Consider the following 13,677-nt stretch of genomic DNA (forward strand, 5'->3'; position numbering starts at 1 on the left):
GTTTTTATCAATGGTCTACTTTTTAATGGAACTGACTATGGACACCAGCTGAGAATGCCACAAAGAAGAACAACAAGAAACATGTTAAATAAAAGCAAATGATATATAAATAGCTCAGCGTCCAACGAGCCAGCCATCCTCCAGGTATTGTGGCCTTCAATTTCCATTTGACTGAGTCATCTTAGCTGGTGGGAACTGCTTACCAGAGCTGCAGTCCAAAATAGCTGGAAGACACCACAGCATGTATGTCTGCAAGATTATTATACACATGAGAATTTCTACGCAATCTTGCATTGTTCCTCTAGAAGTAAAAAACTTGAAACGGCTAGCTAGGTTATTGTCTCGTTCTGTCTGAGAGCTATTCCTCCAAGGATAAACAGTTTTCACTGGGGAAAAAAAAGAGGATGAAAAAATCTAACCTTCCTTGCCTAAGAAATCTCTCTCGAATATTTGCAACTGAGCTGTCTTCCTTAAAGGTTGGGAATTAATGCTTTTGAAGTCAGGGATGTGAAGACATGACAGCCCAGTGAAGGAAATAATATAAAACCACAGCTGATTAACGGATGCTATCTTGAGCAAAAACTACAGGTATGGTTCCAAGAGGATCACGAATCTTTTGTGATCCATTGAGACAGCAGAAAGGTTGGGAACCTGGTTTTGTTTTGTTTTTTAAAGCAAAACACTGCAACAACATCGCAAAAAAGGCTTCAAGAGTTGTTAACCTAATCCTACATAGCTTCTTCTCTGGCAATATCACTCTACTGATCAAAGCATACAAAACGTTTGCCAGACCAATCCTTGAATATAGCTCATCTGTCTGGAAGCCACACCACATTTCAGACATAAATACATTAGAAAATGTCCAGAGATACTTTACGAGAGGAGTCCTCCACTGCTCTACTCGCAACAATATACCCTACGCAACCAGACTTGAAATCCTGGGCTTAGAAAGCTTGGAGCTTTGTTGCCTTGAACACGACCAAAGCATAGCCCATAAAATCATCTGCTACAACATCCTTCTTGTCAATGACTACTTCAGCTTCAACCACAACAATGTAAAAGCACATAACAGATACAAACTCAAAGTAAACCGCTCCAAACTCGACTGTAGAAAATATTATTTTGGCAACCAAGTTGTTAATGCATGGAACTCACTACCGGACTCTGTTGTTTCATCACCAAACCCCCAAACTTTACCCTTAGATTATCCACTGTTGACCTCAGAGGTCAGTTCCTAAGAGGTCAGTAAAGGGCCTGCATAAGTGCACCAGCGTGCCTTCCATCCCTGTCCTAGGTTTTTCTCTTATTAGTACCAATATCATGTATATAACAGTGTTATTTATTTGTATACTACAAATTCGTACTTAATTGACTGACTGACTGACTGATTGACTAGATAGCTAGCTATATAGCTATATAGCTATATAGCTATATAGCTATATAGCTATATAGCTATATAGCTACATAGCTAGATAGCTAGATAGCTAGATAGCTAGATAGATAGCTAGATAGATAGATAGATAGATAGATAGATAGATAGATAGATAGATAGATAGATAGATAGGAGACAGTCCAGACAAAAGGAAGAGGAGATGTTGCCACCTCCCTACACAACTGTAATGGGCTGCTCCGAAGCCTTTGATGAGACTAGAAATGGCCTGACCCATATTGTATTCCCAGGGGAGGCAGCCTGGATGACTGGAGCTTTAAATCTGCAACTGAGGCTGTTCATTCTTAAAAGCAGCTTTGCGTGGATTAAAACAAACAAGCAATCAAAGAACAGCAATCTGGAGTTAAGGAGATAAAAGTAATTATTTCCCTGTCCACTTCATTCCGTGGATTACGAGGGTTGGCAAACAATACCTGTTTGCCAGCATATGGATTACACATTAATAAAATAAATGAATAAATTGGAATTTTGAGAAATACAGTGCTACCTCTACTTACGAACTTAATTTAAAAGGACAGAATATTTTGCCTAAAAGGGAGGCAGAAACTCAGCCTCCCCAACCTTTGTCAATGCGCTATTAAGACCTGGGCCAGTCTATTCTACATAACAAAGATCTCCCTCCTTTGGGCAGATCCATAGTAGGAATTGGCCTTTTATTACATCATGACCCAGCAAGGCTCAACCAAGTCTGGGACTCAGGACAGTCAATGGGCCATTAAGTCTTGGCCCAGTCTATTCTACATAACAAAGATCTACCTCCTTTGGGCAGATCCACCATAGTAGGAATTGCCCTTTCATTACATCATGACCCAGCAAGGCTCAACCAAGCCTGGGACTCAGGACAGTCAATGAGCTATTAAGTTTTGGCCCAGTCTATTCTACATAACAAAGATCTCCCTCCTTTGGACAGATCCATAGTAGGAATTGGCCTTTCATTACATCATGACTCAGCAAGGCTCAACCAAGCCTGGGATTCAGGACAGTCAATGAGCTATTAAGTTTTGGCCCAGTCTATTCTACATAACAAAGATCTCCCTCCTTCAGGCAGATCCATAGTAGGAATTGCCCTTTCATTAGATCATGACCCAGCAAGGCTCAACCAAGCCTGGGACTCAGGACAGTTGATGGACTATTAAGGCCTAGGCTGGCCTATTCTACATAACAAAGATCTCCCTCCTTCAGACAGACCCATAGTAGGAGTTGCCCAAAGCCCTTTCATTGCATCATCACCCAGCAAGGCTCAACCAAGCCTGGGACTCAAGACAGTCGATGGGCCATTAAGACTTGGGCCAGCGTATTGTACATAACAAAAATCTACCTCCTTCAGACACAGCCATAGTAGGAATTGCCTGAAGCCCTTTCATGATATCATCACCCAGCAAGAGTTAACCAGGCCTAGGACTCAAAAGGTAAACTACAAAGTTACCCTTGCAGACCCCACGGGAGTCTGACAACCAATCAGAATGCAAGCTCAAATTCAAAACCGAACAGAGGGTCACAATTCAAAGTGTTGGTTATGACCTATAAAGCCCTTCATGGCACCGGACCAGACTATCTCAGGGACCGCCTTCTGCTGCACGAATCCCAGCGACCAGTTAGGTCCTACAGAGTGGGTCTTCTCTGGGTCCCGTCAACTAAACAATGTCGCTTGGCGGGACCCAGGGGAAGAGCCTTCTCTGTGGCGGCCCCGGCCCTCTGGAACCAACTCCCCCCAGAGATTAGAATTGCCCCCACCCTCCTTGCCTTTCATAAGCTTCTTAAAACCCACCTCTGCCGCCAGGCATGGGGGAACTGAGATACTCTTTCCCCCTAGGCCTTTACAATTTTATGCATGGTATGTCTGTATGTATGTTGGTTTTACAATAGGGGTTTTTAACTGTTTATATTGGATTGTCATATGCTGTTTACTACTGTTGTTAGCCGCCCTGAGTCTACGGAGAGGGGCGGCATACAAATCCAATCCAATCCAATCCAATCAAAATCCAGGCACCCTCAACATCTCTGTCCCCCCTTTTTTGCTCAGGTCCTCAAACCATGTGGTCCTGTCCACCATTAAAAAAACACCTTTCCAACTATCCACCATGTGTTCTGTCTGGGTTCCCCCAGATGCCAACACCAACTAAAAAGAGTATCCAGACACGCTGATAAAAAGCAAAGTCATTTTATATCTTTGAAAACAAACACAGATAACAAAAACTGTTCTTACAAACTGGAATGCTATGAAGCTTCACAGAAGAGTCACGACGGCCAGACAATACAACAGGCTTCTTGCTGGCACACACACCACTGTAGATAATAAAACCCACGCCTCCCCCAAGTTTTCAGCCTTCGAGGCCACAAGCCAGAATCAGAGATGCCAAGGATCGAAGCAAGGTCACAGGAACTCCCAAAAGATAACTCTCCACAATACAGGAAGGGCGGGCCTGCCTTTTCAACCTTTCTGAGGAGAACCACACCAAACCCAGCTGTTGCCTATTAGGGATGGAAATACCTGGCTAATTGTCCCCTTCGTTGTGCTGCCCTTCTCTGCCTCATATCTATGATGGCTTATGCGTTCTCATCTAATGACTCCAGGCTGCTTGCTGGGGAGAGCTCCCCCCCGGGGGTCTCAGACTGTTCTCCCTCCTCCTCGTCCTGACATTCCTCTTCCCCATCTGCCTGGTCCTCCTCCTCCTCCTGTTCCTCGTCCTCCCCCTCTGAGCATGGAGCCGGCAGAGTTCCAGCCGTTCCCTGAGGAGCCTCAGGCTGAATCACAACACCATGTTTCCAGTGTCTTTCTCACCATCTTGAACTGAACAGACGGGCGTTTCTTCCAACAGCTTTGCTAAGCTAGAAAATACTATTTTTTTTTTGCATGCCAATGGATACCGATACTTCCTTTTCTCTCCCAGTTGGATTTTCTTCCAAGCAAACAGAAGGAAATTACATGCATCTTCCTTGGTTTTAATCACGTTATCCTTTTTTTTGTAGCTATCCAAAGATGATTCAAGGAAAGGATTAGCAGGCTCGCTGATAAAAGTCCCTCTTTATGAGGAAATCCACGCGGGAACCACGTTAAAGTTCCTTGCGTAGTTTTATTGCTATCAATAATTTTGCCGTATAAGTAGGCTGCTTAACTACAGAAAGCGCAAACACTTTCATTTCCTAGCAGGGGAACAAAAAGGAAGTTGGTTTGTTATTTCTTCCCCCCCCCCCTCTTCCCTTTGCAACCTGCCAATTACATCAAACCTCCCACCCGCACCCCCGTTTACTAAATGTGATGTGTGGTTGTGAATTAATTGGCTGACTGATTTTAATATATTGGGATTTTAGTTGTAATTTTTAATTCATTAGATTTGCTGTTGCATTGTTTATATTGTATCTTGTGAGCCACCCCGAGTCCTCAGAGAAGGGCAGCATACAAATCTAATTAATAATAATAATAATAATAATAATAATAATAATAATAATAATTGGCTTTGCTCCAAATAGCATCTAGATTTAAATCAGAGTCCAGGGCAAAGTTCCAATTTATTCAGAGAGCTATTACTACTATTAATATTACTATTACTATTATTATTATTATTATTAATTATAATAATAGTAATAATAGCTCTCTGAATAAATTGGAACTTTGCCCTGGACTCTGATTTAAATCTAGATGCTATTTGGAGCAAAGCCAATTATTGTTCTAAACTTGCAGCTGAAATGGAACTATTGAGAGAACGGGCTGAATTATTATAGAGAACGGATTATTATAGAGTTTGGGATAAATTCTACAATTGGTTAAAACAAAGAAATAGCTAATTAAGTGAAACAAAATGCAAGATTCAAAGGATCAATAATTGATATGTTTATCGTTTTAATTGGAATTAGATTTTTCCTTCCTTACTTTTTTTCTTTTTTGAATTCTTCTTTTCTTATGAAATGTACAGTATTTACAGTAAATATAGACAAAATAATTCTCAATTGATGTAAAAATGTGTATAGTTCTGTACATGCTTCTGATGAAAATTGGGATGTAAATCATCCCGGATGTGTGTGTTTTTTTATTTTTATTTTTATTTTAAATTTAGATTTGTATGCCGCCCCTCTCCGCAGACTCGGGGCGGCTCACAACAAAGTGAAACAATTTACAACAAATCTAAATTACAGTTTAAAAATATTTAAAAAAACCCATTTTCTAAGCTTTTATGTGTGCTTTTATGTGTTTTGTTTTAAATTTAAAAAATAATTTAAAGAGAGAGAGAGAAAACAGACTGAATAAATCTCTCTAAACCAACCAGTTTGGTCCCACAGAGTGGGTCATCTCCGGGTCCCATCAACTAAACAATGTTACTTGGCGGGACCCAGGGGAAGAACTTTCTCTATGGTGGCCCCGGCCCTCTGGAACCAACTCCCCCCAGAGATTAGAATTGCCCCCCACCCTCCTTGCCTTTCGTAAGCTTCTTAAAAACCCACCTCTGCCGCCAGGCATGGGGGAACTGAGATACTCTTTCCCCCTAGGCCTTTACAATTTTATGCATGGTATGTCTGTATGTATGTTTGGTTTTACAATAAGGGTTTTTAACTGTTTTAATATTGGATTGTCATATGCTGTTTTACTACTGTTGCTAGCCGCCCCGAGTCTACGGAGAGGGGCGGCATACAATTTCAATAAAATAAAATCAATCAAATCAAACCCTGATGTGTGGGTGGAGTGGGGGCAGCACAAAGACAAATAGTTCAGAGTTGAATTATTGGGTTCTTGATGTTTGTCGTCTTGTAGACATTTCATTACCAGGCTAGGTGACATCATCAGCATAGGGCAAGTTATGTGTTAGGTGGGTTTTTTTTTAAATCAATAGTCTACTTTTTAACTGAACTTTCACATCAGACTGTGGACACTGGCTGAAAATGCCGCAAAGAAGAAAAACAGTATGAAAGTTGTTAAATAAAAGCAAATGATATATAAATAGCTCAGCGTCTAACATTCCAGCCATCCTCTAGGTATTATGGCCTTCCATTTCCATTTGACTGAGTCATCTTAGCCGGTGGGAACTGCTTACAAAAGCTGTAGTCCAAAATAGCTGGAGGACACTTGAATATTTGCAACTGAGCTGTCTTCCTTAAAGGTTGGGTAATAAATGCTTTTGAAATAAAGGATGTGAAGACATTACAGCCCAGCGAAGGAAATAATATAAAACCACAGCTGATTAACTGATGCCACCTTGAGCAAAAACTACAGGTACGGTTCCAAGAGGAACCCGAATCTTTTGTGATCCATTGAGAGAGCAGAAAGGATGGGAACCTGGTTTTAAAAATAAAACAAAACAAGAAAGAGGAGATGCTGCCACCTCCCTACACAACTGTAATGGGCCGCTCCGAAGCCTTTGATGAGACTAGAAATGGCCTGACCCATATTGTATTCCCAGGGGAGGCAGCCTGGATGATTGGAGCTTTAAATCTGGAACCGAGGCTGTCCATTCTTAAAAGCAGCTTTGCGTGGATTAAAACAAACAAGCAAGCGAAGAATGCAATCTGGAGTGCCGGAATAAGGAGATAAAAGTCATTATTTCCCTGTCCACTTCATCCCATGGATTACAAGGGTGGGCAAACACTATCCAACATACATCGGATTGGACAGACATGTCTATAGACCAGTGGTCCCCAAACTACGGCCCGCGGGCCACATGCGGCCCACTGAGGCCATTTATCCGGCCCGCCGGTGAGTGACAAGAGCACAGGGAAAAAAGAGAGAGAAAGAAAGAAAAGGGAAAGAGAGGGAGGGAAGGAGGAGAGGAATGAATGAATGAAGGAAGGAAGGAATGAAGGAAGGAAGGAGAAATGGAAGGAACAAGGAATAAAGGAAGGAAGAATGAAATGAATGGAGGGACAGAGGAAGGAAGGACTGTTTTGGGGGGGGTAATTTTTTTTTAATTTTTCTCTCAACCTACATTCAAACAACACAATGTACCATCTAATTTTCCATGAATAAAATGCAGTATTTTGTTAGTAACTAATATCAATCATCAAAAAAGTTGCAAAAGTTTTTTTTCCTAATTTTGTCATCCAGTTACATTCATTTTCTTTTAATTAAATTTCCTCCTTAATGTTCCTTCAAAAAGTGCAGTGTGCATAGGAATTTGTTCATAGGGGTTTTTTTATAGTCCGGCCCTCCAACAGTCCAAGGGACAGTGAACTGGCCCCCTGTGTAAAAAGTTTGGGGACCCCTGCTATAGACTATGCAAAAAAAAAAAATCACCTGGACCCACCCAGAGCTTTGCTGGTTGAGGAATTCTGGGAGTTGAAGTCCAGAAGTCTTAACATTGCCCAGGTTGGAGACCCCTTGCCTTACATCATCAGAGAGGGACAGCGAACACAAAGGCAAGAGAGAGAAAGCACAACTCTGCAATCAAAGTCCTGTCGTTGGTATATATCAAATGTTGCACACATGCCCAATGGGATTGGGGTTTGATTCCTCTATCGTCACCGCCATCTTTAATTTTCCAATCCCCTGAGGCAATTCCAAGGCCCTCAAATGTCTCAATTAATTAAAAACAATTAATTAAAAAAATTTATTGCTATTTAAATTATAATGAATTGGATAATACTAATACAAAAATTAATGTAAAACAATGGAATCTGGACCTTAAAAAAGAGATCAAAGAAGAGGAGTGGCAATTACTCTGGAGCAGAAATTATAAACTAACCATAGCCACGTCTTACAAAGAGAACTTAGTTAAAATGTTTTACAGGTGGCACATTACCCCGATAAAACTAACAAAACTAAACAACAAACTTTCACCATATTGCTGGAAGTGTCACCAAGAACTAGGCACCTATTTCCACCTATGGTGGCAATGCACAAAAGCACAAAATTATTGGAATATAATTGGACTCTGGATTGATGAAATACTAAATTTGAAAATAGAAAAACCCCCTGAATGTTTCCTTTTGGGCATTCTTAGACAAAATTTGCCTAAAACCCAAATACACTTAATTGTCCATTTAACTACAGCAGCCAGACTAACTTTCACGCAGTGGTGGAAAAACGAGGATATACCTCCGAAAGACGCAATAATTTAAAAAATTAAATACTGTGCAGAGATGATGAAACTAACTATACTAGTTAGAAATGAAACAATGTCCTCATTTAATAACTGTTGGGATCCTTTTTACAGTTGGTTAGAAAAAAAAGAGAATACCACGCTACATGATTGAAATGATGTTTATAAACTCGACCAGATACAAATCCGGTATACTGTATAGCTTTCTCGTATTTTTTCTATAATAATAAGAGACCTTAGATATTTATAGATAGAATACTTACTACTATTTTCTATAATCTCTATAATTAGATTAATTCAACGCTTGCACTTACCAACCCAGATGACTAACCTGAACCATGGTAATGAGCTAATAAATTAGGAATTGGTTCTCGTTTTCAATACAGCTCCCCCGGACATTCGCCAACCCTTTTATTCTTTCTATCTCTTCTATTTCCTATGTCTTTTCTACCTTCTTCCCTCTTCTTTTCTATTCCCTTCTTTCTCACTCTTCCACCCTTTTCTCTATAAGTTTTTATGTTCATAAATTGTTATACTATGCTAGGACTTAACTGTTTTCTGTTTTGATGAATCTTTTATGTTTTGTATATAAAATTAAATTTTTTTTTTAAAAAAAATGTCTTAATTCCAGAAAGTTTAATAGTTTCCCCCGCAACCAACATTGTTAATGTGATGAGAGAGAGAGAGAGAAAACAAACAAACAAATAAATAAATACTATAGGATCGGAGAGTCATCATAATCAAACCCCTGTAGGGTGTAAGGTCTGGATATCTGAGAGTTCCCTAATCTCCAAACCTTTCTCCCCAGGGTCGCCAGGACCCTGTCATTAATCATTGCCATCTTGTGGGAACAAGAAAATATGTTTTCTCTGTGATGGCACCCCATAAACAGCACACACACACACACACAAACACCGAAATAAAAATGGCACCCACTCGTCCAGGCCTCCAGAAAGCCTTCAAACCATGGCTGTGAATCTAAGCCTGGGGCCGATGCGTATGATTTATTTAAGGCCATTTTGTTTAGTTGATTTTTGCCACTTTGATTACAGTATTTTAGTCTGGGCTGTCTGTATAATTTAACGTTTTATGTTGGTTTCATAATTTGTTTGGTTGCTTTTTTTCATTTTTTTACACTCCCCAGAGTCCATCAGAGTTGGGGACCCCCTATTTAAATAAATAGAAACCTATCAACCCTTTTGCTGTGGTTTCTGAACTTTTAAAAGGGCCATAAGGGTTGTGGTGGTGCAGTGATTAGAATGTGGTATTGCAGGCTAACTCTGCCCACAGTCAGGAGTTTGATCCTGACCGGTTTAAGGTTGACTCAGCCTTCTATTCTTCCTGACGTCCATAAAATGAGGACCCGGATACGCTGAACTGTAAACCACCCAGAGAACGCTAAAGCATGATGAAGATAACTTCAGAGTACTTTACAGCATTCTCTGAGTGGTCTACATAAGTCTAAGTGCTATTGCTAACTCTGCCCACTGCCTAGAGTTCAATTCTCACTGGCTCAAGGTGGTCTTAGCCTTCCAGTCTTCCAAGGTCAGTAAAACAAGGATCAAGATTGTTGGAGGGCAATATTCTGAGTCTGTAAACAGTCTAGAGAGGGGTTTAAACACAATGTAGAGGTAAATAAGTCTAAGTGCTGTCTCCCTGGCTCAAGGTGGTCTCAGTCTTCCATCCTTCCAAGGTCAGCAAAATGAGAACCCAGATGGTTGGGGGACAATATGCTGACTTGGTAAACAGCCTAGAGAGAGCTGTAAAACACAATGAAGAGGTATATAAGTCTACGTGCTGTTGCTATTACTAACCCTGATCACCTCGAGGTTCGACTACTGTAATGCTCTCTACATGGGGCTACCTTTGAAAAGTGTTCGGAAACTTCAGATCGTGCAGAATGCAGCTGCGAGAGCAATCATGGGCTTTTCCAAAAATGCCCATGTTACACCAACACTCCGCAGTCTGCATTGGTTGCTGATCAGTTTCCGGTCACAATTCAAAGTGTTGGTTATGACCTATAAAGCCCTTCATGTCATCGGACCAGAATATCTCCGAGACGGCCTTCTGCTGCACGAATCCCAGCGACCGATTAGGTCCCACAGAGTCGGCCTTCTCCGGGTCCCGTCAACTAAACAATGTCGGTTGGCAGGCCCCAGGGGAAGAGCCTTCTCTGTGGCGGCCCCGACTCTCTGGAACCAGCTCCCCCCAGAGATTAGAACTGCCCCTACCCTCCTTGCCTTTCGTAAACTCCTCAAAACCCACCTTTGTCGTCAGGCATGGGGGAATTGAGATATCTCCCCCGGGCCTATATAATTTATGTATGGTATGTTTGTAGGTATGTCTGCTTAAAAATGGGGGGTTTTTAAACTATTTTAAATTTTAAATTGTAAATTATTAGATTTGTCACAAACTGTTTTATTGTGCTGTGAGCCGCCCCGAGTCTACGGAAAGGGGCGGCATACAAATCTAATAAATAAATAAATAAATAAACTCTGCCCACTGCCTGGAGTTCAATTCTCACTGGCTCAAGGTGGACTTAGCCTTCTAGTCTTCTGAGGTCAGTAAAACGAGAACCCAGATTGTTGGGGAAGCAATACGCTGACTCTGTAAACAGCCTAGAGAGGGCTGTAAAAAAACACAATGAAGTGGTATATAAGTCTAAGTGCTGTTGCTATTGCTATTATGGTCCATATTGTTGGGTCTCGCTCAGCCAAGGCCAACCCAGTAGGGCACGTTCTCCCTGTTAGTTCAATAAAGAGAGGAGGACGACGAGGAGACTGTCTGACGGAAGAAGCTACAAGGGACCTGGCCTTGATGGGTTCAAGACGGCCTCTGCGACAAAGTTCTTTGATCCCCCCTGCCCTCCCCCCGATGCATCAAATAACAGCTTTGCCGATTACTCTTGACTAAGGTACCCGATTGTGGTGACATTGAGGCTGACCTTGGAGTCACCGCCCCCGCTGCCGCACTCTCCTTTGTCGTACCACCATTTGTTTTTCAATTTGTCCAACAGGCCTTGCTCATTCAGTTTTAATACTGCCAGGTTTACAGCATTTCTTGAAACGATAAAACATAACTCGTAAGAATAATGCAGCGATGCTCGGTTAAAGGTGTTCAAACGCAGAAGGAAAGGAGCAGAAGGACAAATTGGCCAGAAAGAAGATGAAGAAGAAGAAGAAGAAAACAAACAAACAAAAAGAAGAATCTTTGGTTTGGTTTAAAAGAAAATGGATTTTTTTTTGGTTCGGTGGATTCTGGTTTTAAAGTGCTTTGGTTTGGGGGGGGTTTAAGCAGGGTGTCATTTCCCCCCCACACAGGGAGATGGCGCTAGAGAGCGTGGATTGGTTACAGCAAATAGCAAATGACGGGGTAAAATTGGAAGGATGCAAACATTTGCTGAAAACCCTGAAGTGTGCAGGATGGGGGAGATTGTCTTCAGAGAGAGAGAGAAAGGAAGGAAGGAATAAGGGGTGGGGAGGAAAAACACAACGAGAACACCACCGCATGCAATTTAAGATTCATTACATTGGGTGGTTTTAAACTCGGGCTTTGAACATTTCAATTGAGAAGGAAAAAAGCCACTGGACGGTTAAATTAAACAAACAAGTAAACAAACAAACAAAAAAACACAGCAACTATCCGGAGGGACAACACGGAGAGAACATTTAGGGGGGAAAATATAATATATATATATATATATATGGATGCATTCAGGTCAACAAAACCGTAATTTACTTAAATCCATGGAATACTGTTTTAAAGATTTTGTTTTTCATTTTTGTTAAAAAAAAACTGTTTATGTTTACCTCCAATCCACAAGAAAGAAAAAGAGGGGGGAAAGACAACACAATACATCAGGGTAGGTGGAATACTATAACAACATGGAGATTGTTATATTATTCCACCCACCCTAATGCTGAGCCTTTAGGAGTTGCTACACCATAGCCTTTGGAATCCAGGTTCCCACCAACTTTCATTGTGTCACAGGGCTTTCGCTGTTCAATGTACTCATTCATGGTGGATTCGAGCAGGAATGCAAACTTTCCCTTTGATTTCCTCACGCGGGCCACCCCGTCGGCCGTGGTCTTGGCAAACACCGAGGGCTCTGCCGACTTCATGTACGACCACATTTTCTCGTAGACAGCGATTTTGGATCTCTGAGAGGGAGAGAGAGAGGGAAGGAGGGAAGGAGAGAGGAAGAGGGAGGTGGGGGGAGAGGGAGGGGGAGACAGAAGGAGGGAGAGAGAGGGAGATGGGAGAGGAAGAGAAGGAGAGGGAGAGAGAGAAAGAGAGGGGGAGGGAGAGAAGGAAAAGGAGAGGGGGAGGGAGAGGGGTGAAGAGGGGGAAGGAGAGATGGAGAGGGAGAGAGGGGGAGGGGAGAGGGAGGGAAGGAGAGGGGGAAAGAGAAATGGAGAGGGATATGGAGAGAGGGAGAGAGAGGGAGGGAGAGGGGGAAGGAGAGATGGAGAGGGAGTGGGAGAGAGGGAGAGAAAGAGAGGAGGGAGAGAGGGAAGGAGACGAGTGGAGAGGGGGAGGGAGGGAGAGAGGGAGAGAAAGAGGGAAAAGAAGGGAGGGAGAGGGAGAGGAAGGGAGAGGAGAGAGAGAAAGAGAGGAAGAGGAGAGAAAGGGAGGGATAGAAGGAGAGGGGTGAAGAGGGGGAGGGAGGGAGGAGGAGGGAGATAAAGAGGGACAGAGAGAAAGGAAGGGAGAGATGGAGATGGAGAGGGGAGAGAGAGAGAGAGGGAGAAGGAGAGAGGGAGGGAGGGAAGGAGAAGGAGAGAGAGAGAGGTTATTTATTTATATTGCACTTTTACTCTTTTTACAAATAACTTAAGGCGGACAACCTATCCAACACATCCCCCCCCCCCCCTATTTGCATAGAATTTGCAGAGATGGCACCATCGACATGTTTGATTAAGGAAAAGGCAATCACTACAATGTATGGCTTTGTTTTATTTAGTTTTTTAACTGAAAATGGGGAGGGGAAAAACTTTTCATTGATGTCTTTGATGGTTAGAAAGGATAGACTTTTGGAAAGAAGGCAGTCATGATACAATCTGAGACAGAAAGGATAAATGATATATAACTAGCTTAAAGATTTGAAGCTGCTCTTTTTTTACTACTTCCTTTCCTTTTCCTTCCCCCTCCCCCCACCTTTCTTATTGACTGATCGTTTTTCTAAACTTCCTTTTTTAT

The 13,677-nt window shown here is 42.0% G+C and overlaps 1 protein-coding gene across 4 annotated transcripts in view; it reads right to left on the reverse strand.

The window, feature by feature from the left end:
* GRIA3 (glutamate ionotropic receptor AMPA type subunit 3) overlaps positions 1 to 13,677 on the reverse strand; it is a 193,894-nt gene that overhangs the window by 21,679 nt on the left and 158,538 nt on the right. For 3 of the 4 annotated variants that reach the window (XM_070759890.1, XM_070759891.1, XM_070759888.1), the window contains exon 13: positions 12,391 to 12,638. In XM_070759890.1, coding sequence (XP_070615991.1) covers positions 12,391 to 12,638 — 248 coding nt within the window. Of the gene's footprint in view, positions 1 to 11,422; positions 11,538 to 12,390; positions 12,639 to 13,677 lie in introns of all 4 variants that reach the window. The other variant, XM_070759892.1, reaches the window with a different exon arrangement.

This window comes from Erythrolamprus reginae, chromosome 8 (genome assembly GCF_031021105.1).
Source record: "Erythrolamprus reginae isolate rEryReg1 chromosome 8, rEryReg1.hap1, whole genome shotgun sequence".
Classification (NCBI taxonomy): Eukaryota; Metazoa; Chordata; class Lepidosauria; order Squamata; family Dipsadidae; genus Erythrolamprus; species Erythrolamprus reginae.